Source organism: Oreochromis niloticus, linkage group LG18, assembly GCF_001858045.2.
Source record: "Oreochromis niloticus isolate F11D_XX linkage group LG18, O_niloticus_UMD_NMBU, whole genome shotgun sequence".
In the NCBI taxonomy this organism is placed as follows: domain Eukaryota; kingdom Metazoa; phylum Chordata; class Actinopteri; order Cichliformes; family Cichlidae; genus Oreochromis; species Oreochromis niloticus.
This window is the reverse complement of record NC_031982.2, coordinates 8,959,389-8,981,820: the sequence shown is the minus strand read 5'-3', so window position 1 is coordinate 8,981,820 and position 22,432 is coordinate 8,959,389. Positions and strand designations below refer to the sequence as shown.

Genomic DNA, 22,432 nt, shown 5'->3' with positions numbered 1-22,432 from the left:
ACAAAGTATCTCTTCTCCACCCACTCCCTTCAAGTGTGTAAACAGATCTGCCTGGGCTTCATGGCGTTTCTTGTAAAAGAGTCACCAGCTGTAGTGGGAGGACGGTGACTATTACTCGCGCGCGCGCACATACACACCCCTACCCGTCCCAGCGCTCGCTCGGGACCTCTTGCCATATTTGGCTGCCTGCGGCTCACTTCCGACGCTTCGCTGTCCAATGGGCGTCCGAGTAGCTTCGGCAACCATCGGGTGCGCCTCAGCGAGCTGGTGACTCAGTCTCCCGTCCGCCCCAGTTTCTCCAACAACAAACGCTCCATGTAACACACTGCAAGACTATCCGGTCACCTCCAGGCTCATTTATCGTTAATCACAAAGCCACAACACACATCGTGCCGCATATCCAACACTTTTATTTTCTCATATTTACAGTTAAGTGCTCAAAATACTGCGTACAAATATTACTAAGTGTTAACTTGAGGTTTGACATTAGTTACAACTATATCACAAAGTTGCATGAAGGTAAGTATTAAGAAAGTAAGGCAGTTTTGTCAGTAAACACACACCTATGAGTCTTTAGGGAAAGGTGTGAACCTTTGTTGTTGTTAGTGTTCTGTACATATAATCGTTGGTGCCTGGGATACTCAGTGCTTGACTTGTGTCTATATGCATACGTTGCTACTTGACATAGTGAAAGGCTTGATTCACATTGTGTCTATGCAGTTGGAGCCCACACAAACCCTATCTCTCCTCCAGTCAGGATGCAGGATATGCGTGGGCCACAGTCGAGTGATAAGATGTGGACACTTGCCATAGCTAGTTTGACAGATTACAGATTTCATTATGTAGTTTAAGGTGGAAATAAATGACAAAGACACACACAAAAAAAAAATGCCAGAAATATGTAACGAGCCAGATCAGAGGCGCTGGCAGAGCCAAGGTTCCATCTGAGCTGTGTGCGCCTGTGCAATAAGTTTGATGGCTTCTGCTCTGTGATAATTCACCGTTGCTGACCAATACCAAGTATCTTGTCAGTCAGCCTCCATGTGGATACAGTCTGAGCGGATATTTTGGTGGAGGAGAAAAAAAACAATGCGCTGAGACTTCCCTGAAAGGCTGAACGGGCCACTTTAAGCTGCATTTGGTCCCCGAGCAGTGTCCCTTGGTTCTTTTTATTTTCTTCCCTTGGCAAGTCTAGTAAGCTTGGAGCTGCTGCGTCAAAATGAGCTGGCAGCCGCTGTTAACGTGGTCCATCACCTTTTGTTTGAGCAGAGCCAGCTCGTCCCGCAGGACGTTGGCAGAGGAAACCAACTCCGTGTTTTGGCTCTTTAGGTTTTTGACCCTCTCCTCCAGTCGGGCGATCCTCTCCAGCTTCCTTTTCCGGCATTTGGACGCGGCCACCCTGTTCCTCATGCGCTTCCTTTCAGCTTTGATGCGCTCTTGGGACTCCATGTCGATGGGGGAGAGCGGTGGGGTCTCGCCGGACATCTCCGGGACCGTCTGTGGCTCCTCTTTGAGCGCATGTAGCCGTGGGTGCTGCGCAGCCACCGGCAGCTGGTGGTCCATGTGGTTGTGGGACGGCTGTGGAGCCGCCGGGTAACTTGTAGGTGGAGGTGGCTGCCTCTCGCCGGCAGGTGCGGGCGTGGAGCCTGTTACAGCCCGAGTGAAGCTGCTCAAGTTGGTGTACTCCGGCGGCTCCGTGCGCACCGTGCAGCTGTAGGAAATCCCGCCGCTCTCGGGCGCAGCGGAGCCGGATGTCATGCCGTTGGCCGAGCCGGTCTGTGGGTCGGGCTGGGCGGCAGGTATCTGCTGCTGGTAGTGGAGCTCAGCCAGCGCCCTCACAAACCCCTCAGCGAAGCCCTCCTGCTCGTCGGTGATGTTCTTGGGGCAGATGAACTGGGTCGGGGTGGGAGTTGTCAGCCCGTTGCAAGACTGGATGATCAGTCTCTCCAGTTCAGGTGAAGCCAGCTTCAGTAACCCGACATCAGGGGACGTCAGGATGTCCAGGGCCTTGGCGCCCAAATGAGGTTTAAAGTTCTTCGGGTCGTTCAGATTCAGGGTCATGGTCTGTTTGAGGGTTTTAGGGTTGAAGCCGTACACTGCCGCCCCGTCATGCTGAGAGTTGGAGGCTTCGTCGTAGAAGGTCGCTTCCATTTTTCTGGACATAAAGTTTTGTTCACCCTGAGGGAGATCTTTCTTTTTCTCCTTTAAAAAAGAAAAGAGAAAACAGTCCAAGGTCGACTGTTTACATATGTCCCGTGACAGTCCGTCAACTGGATTGCGATAGAGTCCGCCTATTGTTGAAGTTCAACTCACTTGACAACTTTATGTCCTGGGAAAACTTTTCTTTTGTGCGCCCTGCGCTCATCAACAACCAAAGACTGTCCCCCCGCCGCCGGGTCTCCGTGTCCTGACACACCGAATGTCCTCCGTGACTTATCCCCGCTCCCAAAAAGTAAAAACAGTGCCTGAAAACGGCTAATACTTTCTATCACTTCCAACGTGGAGACGAACTTTATCCACCTCTAAGCTGCAGCTCGCCTGAAAATAACAATGATGTCATTTCTACGGCCAGCGATTGGCTGGAGATGACTTGGTAGGCGGGATGTGTCTAATGACATGCAGGTTGCTCTGACAACACGCTATATCCCCGCCCACCGCGATGGTTTATGGGATTAGGTAATGCAGACGGTGGAGCAATGTACTCTGGGATTACGTAGTGTTTTTGAATATTTAGTTACCCGCTCAATTACTAGTTATCCCCCGAAGTGCGCGCTGAGGGTGCGCAGAGATGAGCGCTGATTGGAAATGAACCAGGAATCTTTAAATAAGATGTTTCTGATCAGGAACGTGTGATCTAAGGCTGTAGGTTTCACAGGCTTAAATATTAAAAAATAAATCAGAACAAAGAGATAACCTGCTTGAAAATGCAGAAATGATGGTGATCAGTGTGTGTGTCTGTACAGGAAGAACTACACGGGACTTTTGAGGAAGTGGGCACAGGTTGGCTGGTAAAGCAGGGTTAAAGACAGGAAAGAACAAGAACCTGACCTGCGTTGACAGCTCCTTTGTTGCCCACAAAATATGCGGTCCTACACCTGTGCTGGTTTTAAGTTTCTTTTTGATTCCTTGCTATGTGAAGATGGCACGTGTCCTCAGCAGTGCACATATTTACTCGGAAAATGTGTACTTGTGCCATACAGTATGTGGAAACAAGTAATATTCAAAAAGCTTAGAAATATAGGAACAAAAAATCTATTATATGTAAACAAATGAGTATTAATACATAAATGTACACTAGGCCATAAGCACTAATTTATATTCTTGTATGGGTACTCCATATTTCTATACATGCAATTTATAGTAGAGTATAAGATTTGTTCATCTCTAACACTAACATTGTTGTATAACAAACATTTATGCAGTTATGATCTGTTTTTCCAAGTACCAGTATCGCATGATGCAATAAAATCAAGTTAGCTGCTGAGCTAAAGAGTATTTTATTTAGCTGATCATTTTCAGAAAAAAAAGCTCTTCCAGGAGAAAACTTTTCCACTCTTTAAGGAACATCAGCTTGTAAATTTCCACAGCTGTCTTTCAGAGTGTTTTTTCTCTTGAATGTGCTCATGCAGAGGATGTCAGTCATTCTTTTTGATGTGTGGTTTAAAAGAAAAACACAAAAAAAGAAAGTTGCGTAATCCTGTTTGGAGTGAGCCAAATGTTTGGCATGACGTGAAAATAAACTAGCATGCAACTTTTTGTTTTGATTAAGGTGCAGTACTAGTTAAAACATTTATGGACTTTTCCACATATTTATTTTGCAATGCATTTTTGCACAACAAAAAAAGTAGTTAAAATAAATAATCGTAAAATACGAATGGAGCTCTATTTTATGTACGATTGTGACCAATCTATAGATGAAGTCTGCAACAGCAAAGATGATGGCACAAATGTAACTTCCAAGGGACATTTTTAAAACCTTATATTGAGGGGAAAGCCAGCACATTTAACAGCTATATATATATTTTTAAAGATATTGATGGGGGAGTGTTTGTTTCCTGTAGTGACCAATCAAATAAACTTAATTTAAATTATGTCATGAAATAAATACCCAAATAAGTTCCTGCGATAGATGGGTGCTGAGTGGTGAGACTTGCTTGAAGGACTTTGATATGACACGTGGATTCCTTAAACACTGTAATTTTTGATTAATTGTTATTGAGCAAAATTTGTCAACGCTGATAAGGCCATACTATTAAAAACTCTAGGTAACCTTAACACTGGACTGTGCTGAGAAAAAAAAAAGACTGAATTATATTGTGCCAATGATTTTATGACATATATGAGGGGATAGTAACATATGGACCAGATCTTACCTATGCACTGACAGGCTAACCCAACCCTAACTCTGCACAAAAAGTAAGGAAATTGCGCTTGGTCGGCTTTTATTTTCTTGGCAATTTCTTTCTTTTTTTCTTTCCCCTAAAATAATAACACATTTGTAAGGAAAATGCATTTACAGGTTGAGCAGCAGAGTTGAGTATGTGGACTTCACCCATGAAAAACTTGTCAGATCTTCTCTTCTTATGCCAAACAGCTTATTCTGCTACTGACTCTTGTTTTGAGTTGCAAGCATGGACCCTGCTAGAGCCGTCAGCTGGTCTGCTCCAAGCATGCCCCATTTGACTGATCTGGATGGGACTTGTGCCATAGTGCAACTTCAAGCTTGTGTTTTATAAGACCAAGTAGCAGCATTATTTGGAGCAAGCCCTAGTATTATCTCCAAATTGAAGGTCAACTTCTATCTAATGGGGAATGTCAGAGACAGGCTGTGAAGGTCGGCGTCCCAAAAAGATGACACCACAGGAAGACCATTTCCTCATGTTGTCAGAACCGTAGGCAATCTTCTACAGATTTGCAGTCAAGGCTTGCAGGACGACATAGCAGTGAGTAGGCAACTCCCTCACTGGAAAAACAAGGCTTGTCGTCACTGGCGGCAATCTGAATGCATATCAAGATATTGAGATGAGATTCTACAACCAGTAGCAATCCCATGTCTCCATAGTCTGGGACAGAATTCAGTCAATACTCACCTCCACAGAGAGGGGTTTATCAGAGACTACCTTCAGAATTTGGGAGTGGAGAAGATGGAATGGCCTGCCTGAAGTCCTGACTTCAACCCCACTGAACACTCGTGGGCATGCTGTTCATGACCAACACAACCATATTGGCTGACTCGCGACAAGTTGGTTGAAGAATGGGACGCCATCCCACAGCAGTGCCTGACCAAGCTGGTGACCAGCATGAAGAGGAGCATGTGTATGGTTCTTCCACATGCTACTAAGGTCCCTGTTTGTTAAATGAATCAACTGTTAAATTGCCAATATGTGTTGTTTCTTCGGACGAAATCATCCAATCTAATAAACGCCACCAAACAAGAGTCAACAGCAGAATAAGCTGTTTGGTATTGGCAGAGAAGCATGGGTGTAGCCCACACACTCAACTCATGAATGCATTTTCTTACAAATGTGGCATCATTTAGTGGAAAATAAACAGGCTGTCCAACATTATAAGCTTTATTGCCAAGAAACATTGTTACAACACCAAAATAACAGACCAAACACAAATGTCCTTATTATTCTGCTTAGTTTGCAGTATATTTTATCTGCAGGCAGTACATGAGACAGGTTTGTGATCACACAGACTTAGTCTATGCTTGGAAAAGTCATTGCTTTGCAAAATGGCTGTAAAAAAGTGTAAAAATATTGAATGCATTCTTTGGTATTGCAGTCTTAACCACCCTGCACTGTATGTATGAATATGTGTTCATTCACTCACATAGGTAGACACAAAGCCAGCTAATGACAGCTGCTGTCCAGTCTGTCTGGTCTACCCCATTGTATTATTAAACATGTTCTCCTCAAGCCAACTATAAATAAGTTAACAGCCCAGACAGACAGGCTGGGATAACCAGGGCAGCCTGAGGTCAACACTCTCCAGATGACATGTTGTCTTCATCAGAAGGCTGCACAATACCCATTCTAAAGTATGACACCCTAAAGAATGCTTTAGAAACGTTCTTTCTTTCTATCACACGGTAACTTTCTAGGCCACTCTGTCCATATACCTGTGTAAAGACCCACCATGCAGTGTTTCCAATCAAACTAACGCTACGGCCTGGCCATGCTTCCTGTTTCTCTGTCAGCTTTTCCTCTCTACTGGGTTGACGGGGTCGCCTTTAGATAACAGTGCTTTCCTCCTCCCTGGCTGGGCCAGCTGTTTCCACTGCATGGAGTTTTCTAATCAGGAGCTGGTCCCTCCTGTCTCCCAACAGGCCCTGCTTTTGTTGTACAGAGGTGGGACAATCCAGCTTTCACGGAAACACCCCTCCCCTCTCCTCCCCTTTATTAGGGCAAAACACAGAGAGAGAGTGTATGTGCATGTGTTGATGTATCAACAGAACAAAGTTTTGATTACCTTCAGGCGTGGACTTGAGGGACACACACACACACACACACACACACACACACACACACACACACACTGGCCAGTGAGAGAGACAGATGAGATTTCAAACACTGTCCATGCACTGTTTGTTGGAGACCATCTGTTTCTTCCTGTCCTGCTGCTTGGTTTTTCTCTGAAGTCCATCTCTGCTGATCATTCCTTGCCCAAACATACTGGTCACATCCAGCCGCACTTCCTTTACACAGCTGCTTATCTCCTTTAATAACACAAAGAGACAAGGTAGGATTTAGAATGAAAAACTTGACTATATAAAATTCCCCACCCTTTGTCCTTCCCTCGAGCTTGAGGGAACTGTGGAGTATCTTTGCTGTGTTCCTAGAACTGTGCTCTTCTGGACAGAGATCTCAGATGTCATTCCTGGGATCTGCTTGAGCCAGTCGCCCAGTTTCCAGTCACTGCTTTGAGTGCTCCGATTTCACCCTCCACATCTTCTCTACTCTCTCAGCCCTTGGTATTTCTCGAGTTTCTCGTGTTCCTTCTTCCTGATGTTCCTATTGATTGGTATAGCTACGTCTACCACTAAGGCCTTCTCCTATCCCATTTTGACCTCGGAACTTCCAGGCCATACTTCCAGAGATGTTTCTGTATACTATGTCGCATACACTTCCACATATGCCCTGTCTAATGGTATCTTGCACCCTGTTGTTATGCGCTGGGTTGTCTCAGGGGCATCTTTGCACAGCCTGCACGTAGGCCCGTGTCTTAGCTGATGTGGTAGACCTCAGCCTCTATCAATTTTGAGCTTATAGCTTGTTCCTGTTCGGCCATGATTAGTGTCCCTGTGCTGTCTTTCAGTCCAGCTTTGTCAAGCCATTGGCAGGATTTCTCTATATCAGCCACTTCTTCTATTTCTAGGTGGTACATGCCGTGCAGGGGCCTGTCCTTTCATGATGGTTCCTCTTCTTGCTCCTCTTCTTTCTCAGTGGTCTGCTGCCTGAGGTATCCACTAAGCACACAATCAGTTGTGGCCAGTTGCGGTTTATATATAAATCATAAAAGCAACTGAAATCACCAATGTACTTCATTACAAATGTTGAGTAGGAATCAGTAGTTCTGATCTTTTGAGTCCACACCACTAGATTTATTATAATTTGTATTTCTAATTATTTTTTATTTGTATTATTTTTGTATTAATTTTTAATTGTAATTTTTAATTCAGTTTACTTTCAGTTCCCCCCCGCAGTTTATATTTTATAGTTTTTATTTAAATAGTTTTAGTTTTTAATTAGTGACATTGCAGTTATTTTCTGCACACTTTGAAAAAAGTCAAAATGTTTTCAATGGTAAACTTAGACTTTTCAGATAATAAAAGATATAAATGTAAAATGTAAAAATATTTAAATGTATATATAAAAATATGGCATGATGAAAAAGTGAATCAGCTAATTTCTGAAGCTAAAATGCCTGAACAACTTAGCATCGGTTGGAGGCGACGGTAAGCTTTTTGTCCGCTTTCGCATTCCGTCTAGCGGAATCTGAGGTCCAGCAGCGTTAACTCTGAAAGTACCCTGATCACAAACTTGAACTATCAACATAAATGTTCTGCGGACTAAATAATTGTGTAATCGCTGGGTAAGTTCTGAGTGTCGTGTCTGATTACGCACTCGCGTCCTATTTGTTTATTAATAAGTACTTTATAAGTACTAGTCTGTTATTATTTCTGAAAACTCTGTTTTACCAGCTGTTGCTGCACTTCACACACTCCTGCCCTCCAACCGACTGCAGGAGTGTGTGAAGTTGCTAAAAAGAAGACATTTTTCAAAAGAAAAATACGCAAATTGCCTTAATAATGGCGTTTTTCTTCCATTTGTATAACCTGCTCAAAGTCAACACTGATAATGTAACCTGGTTAATAATAAACCTCCTCCCCCACTTTCAAATCAGCTCATCTCCTCATGGCAGAGATTTTTTATGTTGGAGTGGACGTGGGCACAGCCAGTGTGAGGGCTGCACTAGTGACCAGGGAGGGCCTGCTGAAGAGCACTGCACAGGAGCCAATCGGCATCTGGGAGCCGGAGTCTGACCACTATGTCCAGTCCTCCACTGAGATCTGGGAGAAATGCTGCACAGTTGTCAAGGTGGGATGATTTATGGTCTCAGTGTGTGTTATAAAAATATACATCCATCCCTCTATAGCAGCCGTCTGAGCACAGATACATCAACACAGACTCTCATGTGTTCATTTTAGCTATTTTTTAGCATGGATGTTAATAGTATTTTAGCAGCTAAAGAAAAAAAAAAAGCAGTTTCTTCATTATATATATGTTTTAATTATTTAAAAAATTCCTTCTAAAACTTATTATTTAATATTCCTACCGTCCTTACATTGTTCTCTCCTAATTGTTCCAGCATTTTCTTCACTACATCAGCAACCGTTTGTTATTTTTAGCTAACTCTTGGTAAGTCTTTCAGTCGTTTGTATTGTCGTTTGCCATATGCTAATGTTTCGCTTACTTTGCTATAAGCTAGCTAGCTATAAGCTAGTTATTTCGTCTTTTTATTCAGCACCTATTTTAGGTAAAATATATTTACTACTGTTCTTGTGGTTTTTCTGCTAACTTTCTGCATTTAATTCCCTCCTAGTTCAAACTCAGCTGGTACAGTAGGTAGGTTTCTTATGACCAGTACATTTGCATAATTAATGAAGCTAGCACCACTGAAGAACAATGGGCTGTGAGCTCAGTTTCTTGATCATTAATATGCCAATTGTCATGACCATGAGGACCATTCACAAAGAGTTGAGGAATGGCTTTCAGTCATTGTGCAAATGTACTGTTTATAAGGCTGGGGAAACATGCAGTCAGCTGAGACTGAAAAAGTCACTTGGATGAGTGACGAAGCGTTTCTCCCACTGAAAACGCTACGTCCAGATGATTTTTGGGATTTCCTTACATAAATGATTGCGCATGCTTCAAGACATTTTACTTCAAGATATTGAACCTCCATTGTTTCCAATACACACAGCACTATAACCAGTGGTCTAGAATTAAGCTGTGTGTTGTTGTTGCACTGTAAACTAGTTTGTTTGAAATACATTGCTGAAAAGTTGTTATACAGGATCCAATAAATTTCCCTTTTATTTAGAACTCCCCTGTAAATACAGCATTACTGTATGTCTAAAGAATATAGGGCATATTATTAGTATCAGATCATTTTTTGCTCCCTAAGTTGGCCCTCAAAATCCAGTATTGGTCAGGCTCTACTCTTAATGGCAGCACACACACTTTGGCAACAGCTGCCTTAAGTTAGGGGAGGTATATACTCGGCAGCTGGCATATGTGGTGGATGACTGGTCTCTGCGACAAAAAAATTAACATTACAGGGTTTTTCCTGGCTCAGAATGTGCCTGTGGGAGAAGCATGATTCATCCACATTAGGTTAAGGCAAAGAGTATGTGTTACCTTAGTTAACAGAGGTTTATGTAATGAGAAAAATGTGAGTAACTTTAACCGTACTAAAAAAAAAAAAATTTAAAATACCTGTTAAAAATGCTGGTTGAAATCATCAGTAGTGGTAATTTCCCCTCAGTGGAAGGCAAAAACCTAATGGGCAAGGAATATTCAGGAATAAACCTGTATTAGACTCACTACAAGTTGTAAACATGTTGTGCTGAAAAATCATTTCTATGTATTGCCAATGTACTCCCTAGGTTTCAATGTGCACTTGGTTGGGAATCTCAAGCACACATCCTGTGTGAACAGCTGTTTATTTATGAAAGGCAGAAATTGACATCATAAGCTGGTGAATGTATTCGTGCCCTCTTACGGTTGCGGGATGAGTAAATGCACAGAGGAAATGTAATTTAAAAACAACTGCATGTATTTGTTCCAGAAAGTTACTCACGGTGTGGAGAAGAGCCAGATTAGGGGGATTGGCTTTGATGCCACCTGCTCTCTAGTGGTTTTGGACCAAAGCTTTCAGCCTGTGCCTGTCAGTCAGTCAGGTAAGCGATTTATTTTATTGCATTTTTAGTCCCCTGTGGCCTGATCTGAATGCTTGGTAAGCATTGGTTATGTAAGCCCCATTTTTACTGAGCATTGATCCTTCAGGGGGAAAAAAATCACCCCCCTCCACAGTGAGGTCCAAGGTCATAGTCGGCTGCAGACTAGAAGCCTGGAGCTGGCTGTGAATCATGTTTTTGCTTATTAAGCAAGACACAAAAACATGACCCAAATTCTTTGGTCTAAGTACTGAATATATACTCTGAGAAGAAATTTATCCATGGCAACAGTTTTATGTATCATGTCTTAACAGATACAATATTATATACAATATTTGCGCTCTGGTGTTTGTTCCCTCCTCCCCTACTGAACTGCTATTCCCAGGTGACCCCCAAAGGAACGTGGTGATGTGGATGGACCATCGTGCTACAGAGCAGGCTGATCGTATAACAAAAAATGGCCACAGGGTCCTGAGCAGGGTAGGAGGAGTCATGTCACCAGAGATGCAACCCCCTAAGCTGCTCTGGCTCAAAGAGGTGAGAGGTGAGAGGTGAACAAGGTCACCACTGATCTCTGCATGTTTTATTATTGCTCTTTGTACTGGCTGTTTAGCAGATACCTGGTGGGCTTCTTTTTTGTTTGTTTTTTATTACTGTTTTAGCCTTAGCATATTTGTCATACAGTTGTTGCTTTTATTCTCACACGTCTTTCACTCATTCAGAATCTAAATGAGAGCTGCTGGAACAAAGCCAGTCACTTTTTTGATCTTCCAGACTTCTTGTCGTGGAAGGCATCCGGCTCTTTAACGAGGTGAGCTGTCGATGATGTTACGGAGACTTACACATTTATGTATGTCTAATAAAAAAGGAGGTAGGTTTGAAAAGGATCACCACTAGCAGGCCTAAAAACCCTTGTATTAATTCTAACGTATTTACTGGTGTGCTGCCCCATTAAAAACAATAGTCTTGTTTCTGTTATCAATTAAAAAGAAAAGATGCAGTTGCCTAATCCTTTGTAAAATGTGTGGACAAAGTCATTGGTTTTCACAAAATACTTGTAATGTGTGCTGTTAATAAAGCATATTTATTATCCTACAGTATTTGTAAGTGGATGCATGTTGTCCAATGATGCACAGGTCTTTATGTACTCTGGTGTGTAAGTGGACCTACTGCCCTCCAGAAGGATGGGATGCCAGCTTCTGGACAAGCATTGGACTGGACGACCTTCTGGAAAATAACTTCTCCAAAATAGGCCAGAAAATGACATTTTATACATTCAGATAGTTTAACTGATTATTTCTTATATCTTTTTCAGTTTTTGTCTCCTTTATTAAATTATAAGAATTACAAATTTTAAATAATTTTGTCATCCAGGCAGTGTGACGAGTCCTCCAGGAAGTCCACTGGGAGACGGCCTTACACAGGAGGCAGCAGCAGATTTGGGTTTGGACCCAGGAACTGCAGTTGGGGCTTCTCTCATCGATGCTCATGCTGGAGGCTTAGGTATCAGATAACGAATCACACTTACTTGAAAACGAAAGTATTTTTTTGTCATGAATAAGCCGAGATTACTCAGTTTACAGCTGCTTTCACACAGCCTGTGACTGTGGCTGTTCCATATGAAAGCTATAGTGAAAGCATGGAGGGTAATCACATAGCCAAGTCATCACACACCAGAGATGCGTAGCTGTTTTTTAATGGTGTCTTGTAATTTAGCTGTAGTTTGTGTGCTGGATTGGTGCAGACATGCTGAAGGAGCAAAAATTGCTCTATGCTGTCGTGTTGTTATGCCTATTTAAAGGTACTGAAAGGAAAATGAAGGCATAAAATATGATGTCAGTGATGCAAAGTTGATATTTTATTTGCAAAGTTGATATTTTGATATGCTACGTGGCTCTGTCAGGGTCACAATAAAAAAGAAGTTCATTCCTTAAGGAGCAAAGTTTAATACAAACATTTACTAAATAGACTTTAATATTTCATAATTTCCACTTGTGGCTGTGGCTTTTCAGTATCCTGTGTGCAAAGTTTAAACTTTAACTCCAAAACAAAGCATGTGCTAAGTTAAATCATTATTTTTGTAGGTGCATGAATGTACTAGGAAACCAATTTATATATCATAGTAATATGTATATGGACAAATGTAAATTTGGGCTTGATGGTAGTGCTATATTAGATGCTAGTTTATCCATCCATTATATTCTGCTTATTCAAAGCCATGTCGCAGTAGCAGCAGGCTAAACAGGGTGCTCCAGACGGCTTTTCCAGTCCTTTCTAGGAGATCCCGGGGCATTCCCATGACGCGTCAGATATATAATCTCTACAGGAGCTTTTGGGTCTATGCTGGATTGTCCTCCCAATTGTATGTGTCAGAAAAACCTCTTAAAGGAATCTCCAAGGAGGAGGCTTCCTAACCAGATGCCTAAACCATCTAAGCTGTTTATGTTTGGCGTGGAGGAGCATTGGCTCTATTTCAAGCTCTCTCCTGATGTCTGAGCTCCTCACCCTGTCTCTAGTGCTCGCAAATAAAAGAAGTCAACATAAGTTTCCCTTGTGGTGTGGCTGGGGAAGCATTGTTGCACTTGTTTGTGAAATGTAAGCCTATTGATCAGTGGATGACCTGCCACAAGTTAAAGCGCTAATTATCAGGATAGTGTGATCCTCACTGAAAAGGGAAAACAACCTGCTTGACCAGCCGACAACTTGTGACTGTGCTTAGTTACCAAAAGAAAGAAAATACCTTTTTTGGTTTTATGAATTAGCTGGAAGAAGGAAGTGAGAAGGGAGATAATAGATGGATGATGTGATAATATTTCAACAACTATAGTTTACCACATGAGGATTAGGTGCCTAGCATATGTTAGACATTCCCAGCTTTAATATTTTGGGAAATAAACTGAATAACAAACCTGCCTGAGATGTTAGTTAATTTCTGACCAGTGTCAGGGCAGCAGCAGAACTTCCTCAGGTTCAGAAATCCTCACCATCTGGATCTGTTCTGTGAGTTGAACTCGTCGTGAACTCTTGCTTCTGACCCTCGACCGTGACCTCTGCCAATCACACATTGCTGCGTCAGTGAGAGGTTACAGCACTCTGCACCATTAGTTTCTGTTCATGTCACAGTGATGGAGACTGGCCTCCCACCTTAAACTCAAACCAGCTTGATAAACATTATTCCAGCAGTTAGCGTCACTGGTGAATCCCATGAAGAGGTTGGAGCACAATTTCATTCATGTGGATTTAAAACTCTAGCAGCATCTTTGACACTTTGTGTTAGATGACAGCAAAAAAACAACTTAATTATTACAATGTATCTTTTCCCCTGCATAAAATAAAGAATGTTAAATAAAGCAACATTAACCTCCTCCTTCCAGGTGTGATCGGTGCTGATGTGAAAGGTTTTCATTTGCCCTGTGAGGGTCAGCCGATCACTGCACGCATGGCGCTGATCTGTGGAACGTCAACTTGTCACATGGCGGTCAGTAGTTCACAGCTGCTGTTCACCTGATTGGTGTAAAATTACTACCGTACTAGTGTACTACTATACTGTTCCCCAGTGGCCTTTGTGATTCTGTGTATGTTCCTGTGACTATCTCCTGATGACTAATAAAAATGTCTTCTGATGATTAATCGTGTACTCACCGCCTTCATTTCCTAGGTGCACATTCTGTCTTAAGTAGTCTGATAAGATATCTTTCTAAAAGCCACTCTGTCTATATTACTTGTTTATACTTATGTGAGCATTGTTTAAAAATTGTTTATAGACATAAATTATCCTGTCTGCACAGGCCAACTGCAGTAACTCTGAGATGAGAAGCAAACAGCACGCATATCCTGTTAGTTAGGCGGTTTCTATTTTCATTTATAAAATATTTACCTCCAACTAAAACTAACTAAAAGATTTCCTGTGCCGTCAGATCAGTGAGCAGCCACTGTTTGTGCCAGGAGTGTGGGGGCCCTACCTATCTGCCATGGTGCCTGGACTGTGGCTCAACGAGGGAGGGCAGAGTGTGACAGGAAGGCTGGTCAGTCTACTCATATTTTTCTTTATCTTTTTCATTAATATTTAAATTATTTTACAGATCCTCTTTATGCTTCATACTAACAGAAAACATGGAGACAAATCCACTTATTTTTTCCTCCCCTTTCACATTTGAACTGCTGGTTTGACAAAAGGAGCCAATGCTTTGGGATGTTTATCGATTCAGTTTTGACATTATTAGTTGAAGCCAGGTGGTCACCAGTCATTTGTGATGCTTTTCAGTTTAAATGTATTGCCTCTTTCCTCCCTCAGATTGACCACATGGTGAAAGGTCACACTGCATATACCCAGCTCCAGGAACAGGTTCAGCAGAGGTCAGCTGATGCTTTTAATACTGCAGTTCCCAACAATGCTTTTGCACATCTGTGATCCTCATCAGCTGGACTAGAATAATGTCAAGTATGCTTTAGGAAGATTAGAAGCTCAGTAATGTTGTGCTTTCAGTGCAACTCAACTGTTCTCTGGAGGAATAGGAAGTTAAATTTTTTGATATACGGTACTTCACGTTTGCTGAAGATTGAATATAGATTCCATGCTCACCAACCACGATGGCATTAATATAGGTAATATCAGCTGTCATTTTAAGTGTCCTGGCAACAGTGTTTTTAATTTTCTAGGCTTCCTTTTGCTGGCGAGAATATCTACAGCTACTTGAACAACCATTTGAGTTCGATGGCCAACTCCTGCTCTGCTGTCGATCTGCTGGGGTCCAGTCTTCACGTGTGGCCGGACTTCCATGGAAACAGGTCGCCCCTGGCTGACCCAACTTTGAAGGGCATGGTAAAGGCTATGACTTAAAAAGATATATATATATATATATTATTATTTAAAAATCTAAAAAGAGGGGGGATCTTGTAATAGAATCAAGTTTGTTTTATTTCATCACGTTATAATGAATTTCCTGAAGGATATGTGTAGACTGACGTTTTGTTGGATGTGTGAGTATCAGATTTTAAGTTAGGGTATGCCTGCTTTGAATGTTTCTTCCTTTTTGTGCACTTGGGGTTTTCTTAATCTTTTCTTAATGTTCTCTTATGCACGTGAAAGTCCGTGTTTCAAAGATCCATGCTCTACAGAATGATTATGAATGAATTCCACAATTATTCCACATATATGTGTGAGGCTTTTAGAACCAGCAACATATATGCAGCTCTGACTGGCCGCTTTCCAGTTTTTGTACTTTGTTCATTTGTCACACATTTAAAAGGTTTAATCAAAGCTAATACATACATTTCATTGTAAAATGAGGGCAAATGATTAAAGTCAGACGTTACTTATGTTACATTTGGAGGTCTTCATTTTTTTTCTCCATATCCTGGAGCTTCTGCTGCATCTCTTGGTGTATTGTCTCCATGTTTTGGAGTTGGCACTGCATTTCTCTGTGGTTCTCCTCCACTTTGTCGTGGTCCTGAGTCTGAGGACTCAGTGTTTTGTGTTTCCTTATGCTTTTGTTCATTCCGAGTATGTATTCTGTTGTGATTTTGCCATTTGTTAGGTTTCTGTTCTTTGCCTGCCTGCTTCCACTTCTCTGTGTTCCCTCTGTCTGTCCATGGTGTTATTGTGTCTACTTATAAGTCCGCCTGTCAAGTTCAGTGTCCTGTCTGGTTCTGTCTGTTAGTTTCCTGTTTTAGTCTGAAAGTTCATGTCTCATGTCAGTGTGTGCAGTTTTACCACTCCCCTGTCTCGTTAGCCTAATTTCTCCCAGCTGTATCTCCCTCCTGTGGCCCATTCCCTGATTACTCCCTGTGTATTTAAGCCCTGTGTTTTCCTGTGCTCTCTGTCGCGTCGTCTGTTTAATTCCATGTCAGTCCGCATGATTCTGTGTTACCCGGTATTCATTCTGCGTCTCTCTGCCATCTCTCTTTGTGCATTTTGCTCCTCCTCCCGTGAGTGTCTGGTTTAAGTTTTGATCTTTAGTTTTTCCCAGTTTAGGTTTGTTTACCCCCCGCTCTGCTCTTCCTGTTTTTTGTCACCTTATCACCGCTGTAAATAAACACTCACTTGCACCCCAGCCAGTACCTGCATTTTGGATCCTTTTTTCAATACTCCACACGACTGCTCCCCAGCCGTGACACACTTGAGTTTTCTCCTCTTGCATTTGTTTAACCTTTTTCTCCAGGTGTTGTTTTTCTTTGATGCATTTTTCAAATGCTCTTCGGAGTTTTGTTTAGTTCAGTTCAGTTCATTTACAAACATCAAACATGTACATTCACCATCATTACAAAATATCATTTCATTCTTTTGTTTGAAAAGGAGTAGGCAGAAGCATACACTTATTTGGCCCTACCCCCTCAAGTTTGACCTCTCATTCATTTAATTTTCTTTCAGTCTTAAATTAAAGAAACAACAAATGAAGCCAAAGCAAAACAAAACACAACCCCCCCCCAAAAACAAACCCCACCACAGTATAGTTTCTTTCATATAAATAAAGACAGAATGTGTAAATTTGCAGATTCACAAATTATGAAACAAACAAACTAAAACACCGTTACCAACATTACCATCCTGGGTTAACCCACTTTTCTTCATTCTTATATTTGTTTAAAATTTGTTTTTTATATTTTATTTTAAACTGGTTTATGTTGTTACTTTCTTTTATTTCTTCTGTTAGACTGTTCCATAATTTAACTCCTGCAATTGAGATAGACGTACGTCTTAAAGTTGTTCTAGCACTTTGTATTTTTTAATTCCATTTCCCTCTTAAGTTTTACCCCCTTCTCTTTCTATAAGCAATTTACAGATTTCTTTTGGAAGCATTTTATTTCTTGCTCTGTATATTATTTGCGCTGTTTTAAACTTCACCAAGTCTTGGAATTTTATAGCTTGCATTTTGATAAAGAGTGCATTTGTATGGTCCCTGTACCCCGCATTATTTATTAATCTAATGGCCCTTTTCTGTATTATAGTTATTGTTTGTGTATTACTTCTCTATGCGTTTCCCCAGACCTCTACACAGTAGCTCATATATGGCAGTAGTAAAGCACAGTACAATATGTGCAGTGCTTTCTGATCCAAGATTTGCTTTGTTTTCCCCGGGACAGCAATGCCCCGTGCCAGTTTCCCCCGTACATAAGTAATGTATGGTTTCCAACAGACCTTATGGTCAATGATCACACCAACAAATTTTATTTCATTTACTCTTTCTAAGTATACATTATCAATACGTATTTCCACTTTGATACTTTTCTTATGGTTTCCAAATAACATAAATTTGGTTTTATCTAGATTTAATGATAATTTATTTATATCAAACCACTTCTTTAATATCTTTAATTCCTGTGTGATCACCTCCAAAACCTGTGGCAACTCCACACCTGAACAAAATATATTGGTGTCATCTGCAAATATTACAATCTTCAGTATCTTCAATACTTGGCAAATATCATTTATATACATAATAAACATTTTTGTACCTAATACTGATCCTTGAGGTACTCCACAAGCAAAATATCTATCAAATTAGATTTTTACTCATTTATTTGTACATATTGTTGCCTATTCACTACACAGCTTTTTAAACAGTGTAAAATTAATCCCCTAAACCCGTACCTTTCCTGTTTTTTTATTAGAATTTCATGATTGACAGTATCAAACTATTCTTTTTAATCTAAGAAAACTCCAAGTGCGTACTTCTTATTATCCATACATTCTGTTATCTCTTCCATTAAATCTATTAATGCCAAAGCTGCTGATCTGTTGTTTCTGAACCCATAATGACTATTTGTCAGCAATTCATGTTTTTCCACAAAACTGTCAAATCTTTTTATGAAAAGTTTTTCTAGTATCTTAGAGGACTGGGAGAGTATTGACACTGGTCTATAGTTTGTAAAGTGGTGCTTTTCACCTGTTTTGTAAATGGGAATAACTTTAGGAACTTTAAGTTTTTGTGGAAAAACCCATTTTTGAAAAGATAAGTTGGAAATGTATTTTAATGGCTTTACAATACCATCAATAACTCTCTTTACTGTTGCCATATCAATATCATTCCAATCTGTGCTGGTTTTGTTCTTAAGTCCTCCAATGATGTCATAAATCTCTTTCTCTTCCACTGCTCTTAGAAACATTGAGCTTCTATTCCTTTCTATATTTTCACCAGTCCCTTTCTATTCCATCAATCTTTATTTCCTCTGCCAGTTTTGGCCTATATTTACAAAGAATTCATTAAAACCATTTACTACCTCATTCATTTTGTTAATGCTTCTTGTCCCTCCTATAAAGTACCCAGGGTAATCATTATTCCTTGATTAATTTTTTATTATACCGTTTAATACATTCCATATACCTTTTGTGTTATCTTTGTTATGTTCTAACCTTTTAATAAAATATTCTATTTTACAGGTTCTCATTATATTAGTTAATTTATTTTTACAAGTTTTATACTTCCTTTCAGTTTCTATGGTTCTCTTTTTTTTTAATGAATTCTCGATATAGGATATTCTTTTTTTTGCTGGCATTTTGTAGTCCTTTAGTCATCCATGGTCTTCCTGCATAGTTGGGTTTCCTGTTGAAAAACAACTGTTGGGGTCATTGCTCTCTGTTGAGTGGTGTTTTTTTCTCTCTCAGACATTTTGGTACCTTGCTGACTAAGATGACTCTGTGAAGGATCCAAATGTGTTTAAATTCGTCGTAGTCGATGCCGAATGTTTGATAGCTGCGAACAAACCGGTGTGTTGACTGAAAATGGTTGACTTGAAGTGTCTCTTGTTTACTTATGAATTATAAAATAGCATAATGTTTGATATAAGATTCTAATGATGCAGCCAAGTTCCTGACAAGGTCAACATTCCCTGTACAAATTAGGTTGTCACATGACATTTTTGAGGAAGGGATTATTTTTCTATTTTGTTTGCTTTAATCTCTGATATCTTTGTTAAAGATTTATTATCATTGCAATCACATAAATATAACTGAAACAATTTAAAAAACGATATATAATTTTTTTTTTTTACAAATTAAATACATCTGGCCAGAGATGTCACTGATTTTGAATATACATATTCCACTTAGGTTATTTCTTATCACCTTGATTAGTAAAGAATAAGAACCAGAACCTAACCGTTGATTGTATTATGAAAGAATTTTTTAAATTTCTTCTTTTAAAAACTTAAATCCACAGATTCAACTTATTTTAGTTGTGGTGTGGAAGAGAATTATTTTCACCTGCTACAACCAGAAAAGCCGTGTTTCTCCTAATAAGGTTAACAGTGGCTATATTCTGTTCAATTAAACTGTGTTTATCCTACTTTGACATATCAAAGTATCTCCTGAAATATGGTCCATCAGCATTAAAACTCAGCACATGGGGAAATAGTTCATTTAACTTGAACTTATTTAACTTTGCAAAACCACAGATTGTGTTTTCTAGAGTGCTGGTTTGGTACAGAGAAAGCAAATTAGATAAGATCCTAATGACTGATTTGATTTTGTAAATCACAGCAAGTCGGTTAAAACCTGTGCCCTGACCTTATTTGTGGAACTCCCCACAGGACTGAATAGGTTCAGGTTGGCAGTTTTATACGATCTGTTTCTGATAATATAACAATGACCTATGAACATATCTTTTGCTCTCAACATAGACAGAAATTCACATTTAACTCATGCATTTGTGCTCAGCAGCCTTTCTGTTCTCTTCCAGTCCCCTCGAGTTCAAGACTGATAGGAACGTGTTGACAATCTGTCTGCATCGATAAACTGGACAACAATTACTTGCGCACCTTTTCATAATGTCTCTTTTTTTTTTTTTTTTTTTTTTTTTTGTCTGTCCCATTTGGTTCTTTAGCCGTCAGAATTGTTGTCTGAAGACCAACAAGGATACCAAATGGATTTATTCTGCCAAATGGATCATCATGGCATTGCCATATTGGTCCATTTGATCAAACTTTGTTGTTATTATTTATTTTATTTTCAGTTGTTACAGATGGGACAGACATGACTGGGGGATAGGAAAGGGAGAAAGAAAGAGAGGAAGGAAAAGAAAAACAGAAGGGAAAAGAGACAGTGAGAAAGGGCACTTACAAAGACAAAGAGAAAGGAAAAAAATCTCCTGGATCACCTGTTGAGAGAAAAAGAAGAGAAGACAAGCAAAAAAAAAAAAAACCAAACAAAAACAAAGCAACATACTAAAGACAACACCATCACGTTAATCTAGCTGAGTGTGAACATCAGTAAATACTAAATATTGAAAGTTGTTGTGCAGCATGCAGGACAGACAGCGCACAATGTGCTTTGAAGTAGCAGCTAAGAAAGGTGTAGTTTATGTCTACGAACAGTGAACACCCGTGTGCACACCTGTGTGGATCAACGCGCTTGTATACAAAAGGTTTCCCCATGTAACGGTCTGCTAGAGGGTGTGGAGGGCCATAGCCCCGTCCCCCAGGGCATGAAGCAGGCATGGAGGAGATCCAGGCTCCAGACATCCAGAGGCCCCAGAGTGCGAGAGCCCAAGGAGGACCACCGGAGGGGCATCCGTGCCACCCTCCTGGGAAGGGCTGAGGAGATCCCCAGACAAGGGGTCACCCAGTAGCCACGGAGCAGAAGCCAGAGGGGGCTGCACTGGCGTGCCCGCCGGCTCTGCCGGCAGCCAGCTGTGCCAGAGTGAACCGAGTTGCAGGCCCCGAGGCCGGAGGCCCGAGGGCCCCTTTGCCCCGGAAGAGGCCTGACCGAGCGACAGGCACCAGGCCCCGCCAAGTAGCCACCGGGAGTGAGCTGGTGCATACCTGAGCGCCCAGCCCCGGACACCAAGAACCACCAATGCACCAACCCCTGAGGGCATCAGTTACCAGCAGGGAGTGTGGTGAGGGGAGATAGGCCTCCACACTTGGAGGGCCTGGGAGTACCCAGGGAGGTGGAGTCTAAGACCCGACCTGACATATAGACACAGACAAACAGGCACACACAGACATAAACATGCTTTCCCACCCTCATGCACACATATACAAACACTCAGCACTCACCCAACGTAGGGACAGACATACATAGACATGTACACACAATCATACTCCCCAAACATACTCTATGCCCCGGGTCCAGGTACCCTCACTTCCAGAGGGGGAAACGGCACTCAGACCCAAGAGATGTGACCCTTTCCCCCGGGGTGGAGGCAAGCAGACTGCCCCAGGCTCCGCAGCAGCAGGGAGGCTTCATAATGTCTCTGAGAGTGATTCCAGTCTAAGTGTGGTTTTTTTTGTTGAGCCAGTATAATTTAGATTCACCAACTAACATTGTCTCAGGATAATGGTGCATGAGTTGAGTTATCTTGTTTCTACTATTGCGCGCAACAATATCAATATTTGCTGTCCCTATATCAATACGCAAAATATTACGATACTATGCTCTATCAGTTTTTCCCCCCTACGCCTAGCAGCTATGAAGGCCAGCCGAACCAGCTAACTTCAAAAGCAACACAGTTAGGTTGAGGTAAATTTCCCATTACACGATTAAATGTCATCAATTTAGTTTGTTATTCTTATTGGCTTACTTAGCTTATGGTCCCTCACTAATCATATAAAAAAGAAACTGTTTTTATTTGTGAGTTTAACTTGTTTGAACTTGTGAAGTTCTTTGATGGATTGAAAGTTTCCAATCCAAATGGATATTTGGTTATCCATGTTTTGTTTTGGGGTGGAATGGAATATGAAAACTTCTGTTTTTAATAAATCACCAAACACTGGATGACAGCCCTGCTTTCACAAAATCTTAGACGGTGATCATACCCTTGCTGGTATTTTTGTGTCATTACTGTTTTGCAGGTAGTTGGACTCTCTTTGTCCCAGACCTTGGATGACTTGGCCCTTCTCTACCTGGCCACCATGCAAGCCCTCGCTGTGAGTCTGATGGCGTTTTGTGTTTCAAATGACTTCCTCTCTCTCAGACTGATACCCTAGCACCTTTAAGTACAAAGGAGGTTGTATTTGCTTTCTTGTAAC

The 22,432-nt window shown here is 41.1% G+C and overlaps 2 protein-coding genes across 3 annotated transcripts in view; one reads left to right on the top strand and one right to left on the bottom strand.

Annotated features, from left to right (window-relative positions):
• Window positions 1-392: 392 nt before the first annotated feature.
• On the bottom strand, window positions 393-2,583 carry LOC100705884 (transcription factor AP-1). The gene has a single exon (XM_005458069.4). It carries the CDS (start codon window positions 2,161-2,163, stop codon window positions 1,192-1,194), a length of 972 nt encoding a protein of 323 aa, XP_005458126.1. The 5' UTR covers window positions 2,164-2,583; the 3' UTR covers window positions 393-1,191.
• A 5,357-nt stretch (window positions 2,584-7,940) lies between these two features.
• Window positions 7,941-22,432, top strand: part of fggy (FGGY carbohydrate kinase domain containing) — a 17,997-nt gene continuing 3,505 nt past the window's right edge. Inside the window, exons 1-12 of one of the 2 annotated variants that reach the window (XM_003453327.5) lie at window positions 7,941-8,097; window positions 8,410-8,603; window positions 10,357-10,468; window positions 10,851-11,002; window positions 11,188-11,276; window positions 11,602-11,717; window positions 11,840-11,968; window positions 13,840-13,943; window positions 14,383-14,490; window positions 14,760-14,821; window positions 15,125-15,287; window positions 22,256-22,330. In XM_003453327.5, coding sequence (XP_003453375.1) covers window positions 8,421-8,603; window positions 10,357-10,468; window positions 10,851-11,002; window positions 11,188-11,276; window positions 11,602-11,717; window positions 11,840-11,968; window positions 13,840-13,943; window positions 14,383-14,490; window positions 14,760-14,821; window positions 15,125-15,287; window positions 22,256-22,330 — 1,293 coding nt within the window. In that variant the 5' untranslated portion in view covers window positions 7,941-8,097; window positions 8,410-8,420. Of the gene's footprint in view, window positions 8,098-8,409; window positions 8,604-8,874; window positions 8,925-10,356; window positions 10,469-10,850; window positions 11,003-11,187; window positions 11,277-11,601; window positions 11,718-11,839; window positions 11,969-13,839; window positions 13,944-14,382; window positions 14,491-14,759; window positions 14,822-15,124; window positions 15,288-22,255; window positions 22,331-22,432 lie in introns of those variants that run through there. The other variant, XM_019347456.2, reaches the window with a different exon arrangement.

Bases quoted from the DNA above. Each gene is read 5' to 3' on its own strand.
- LOC100705884 (XM_005458069.4), bottom strand. From the start codon at position 2,163: ATGTCCAGAAAAATGGAAGCGACCTTCTACGACGAAGCCTCCAACTCT.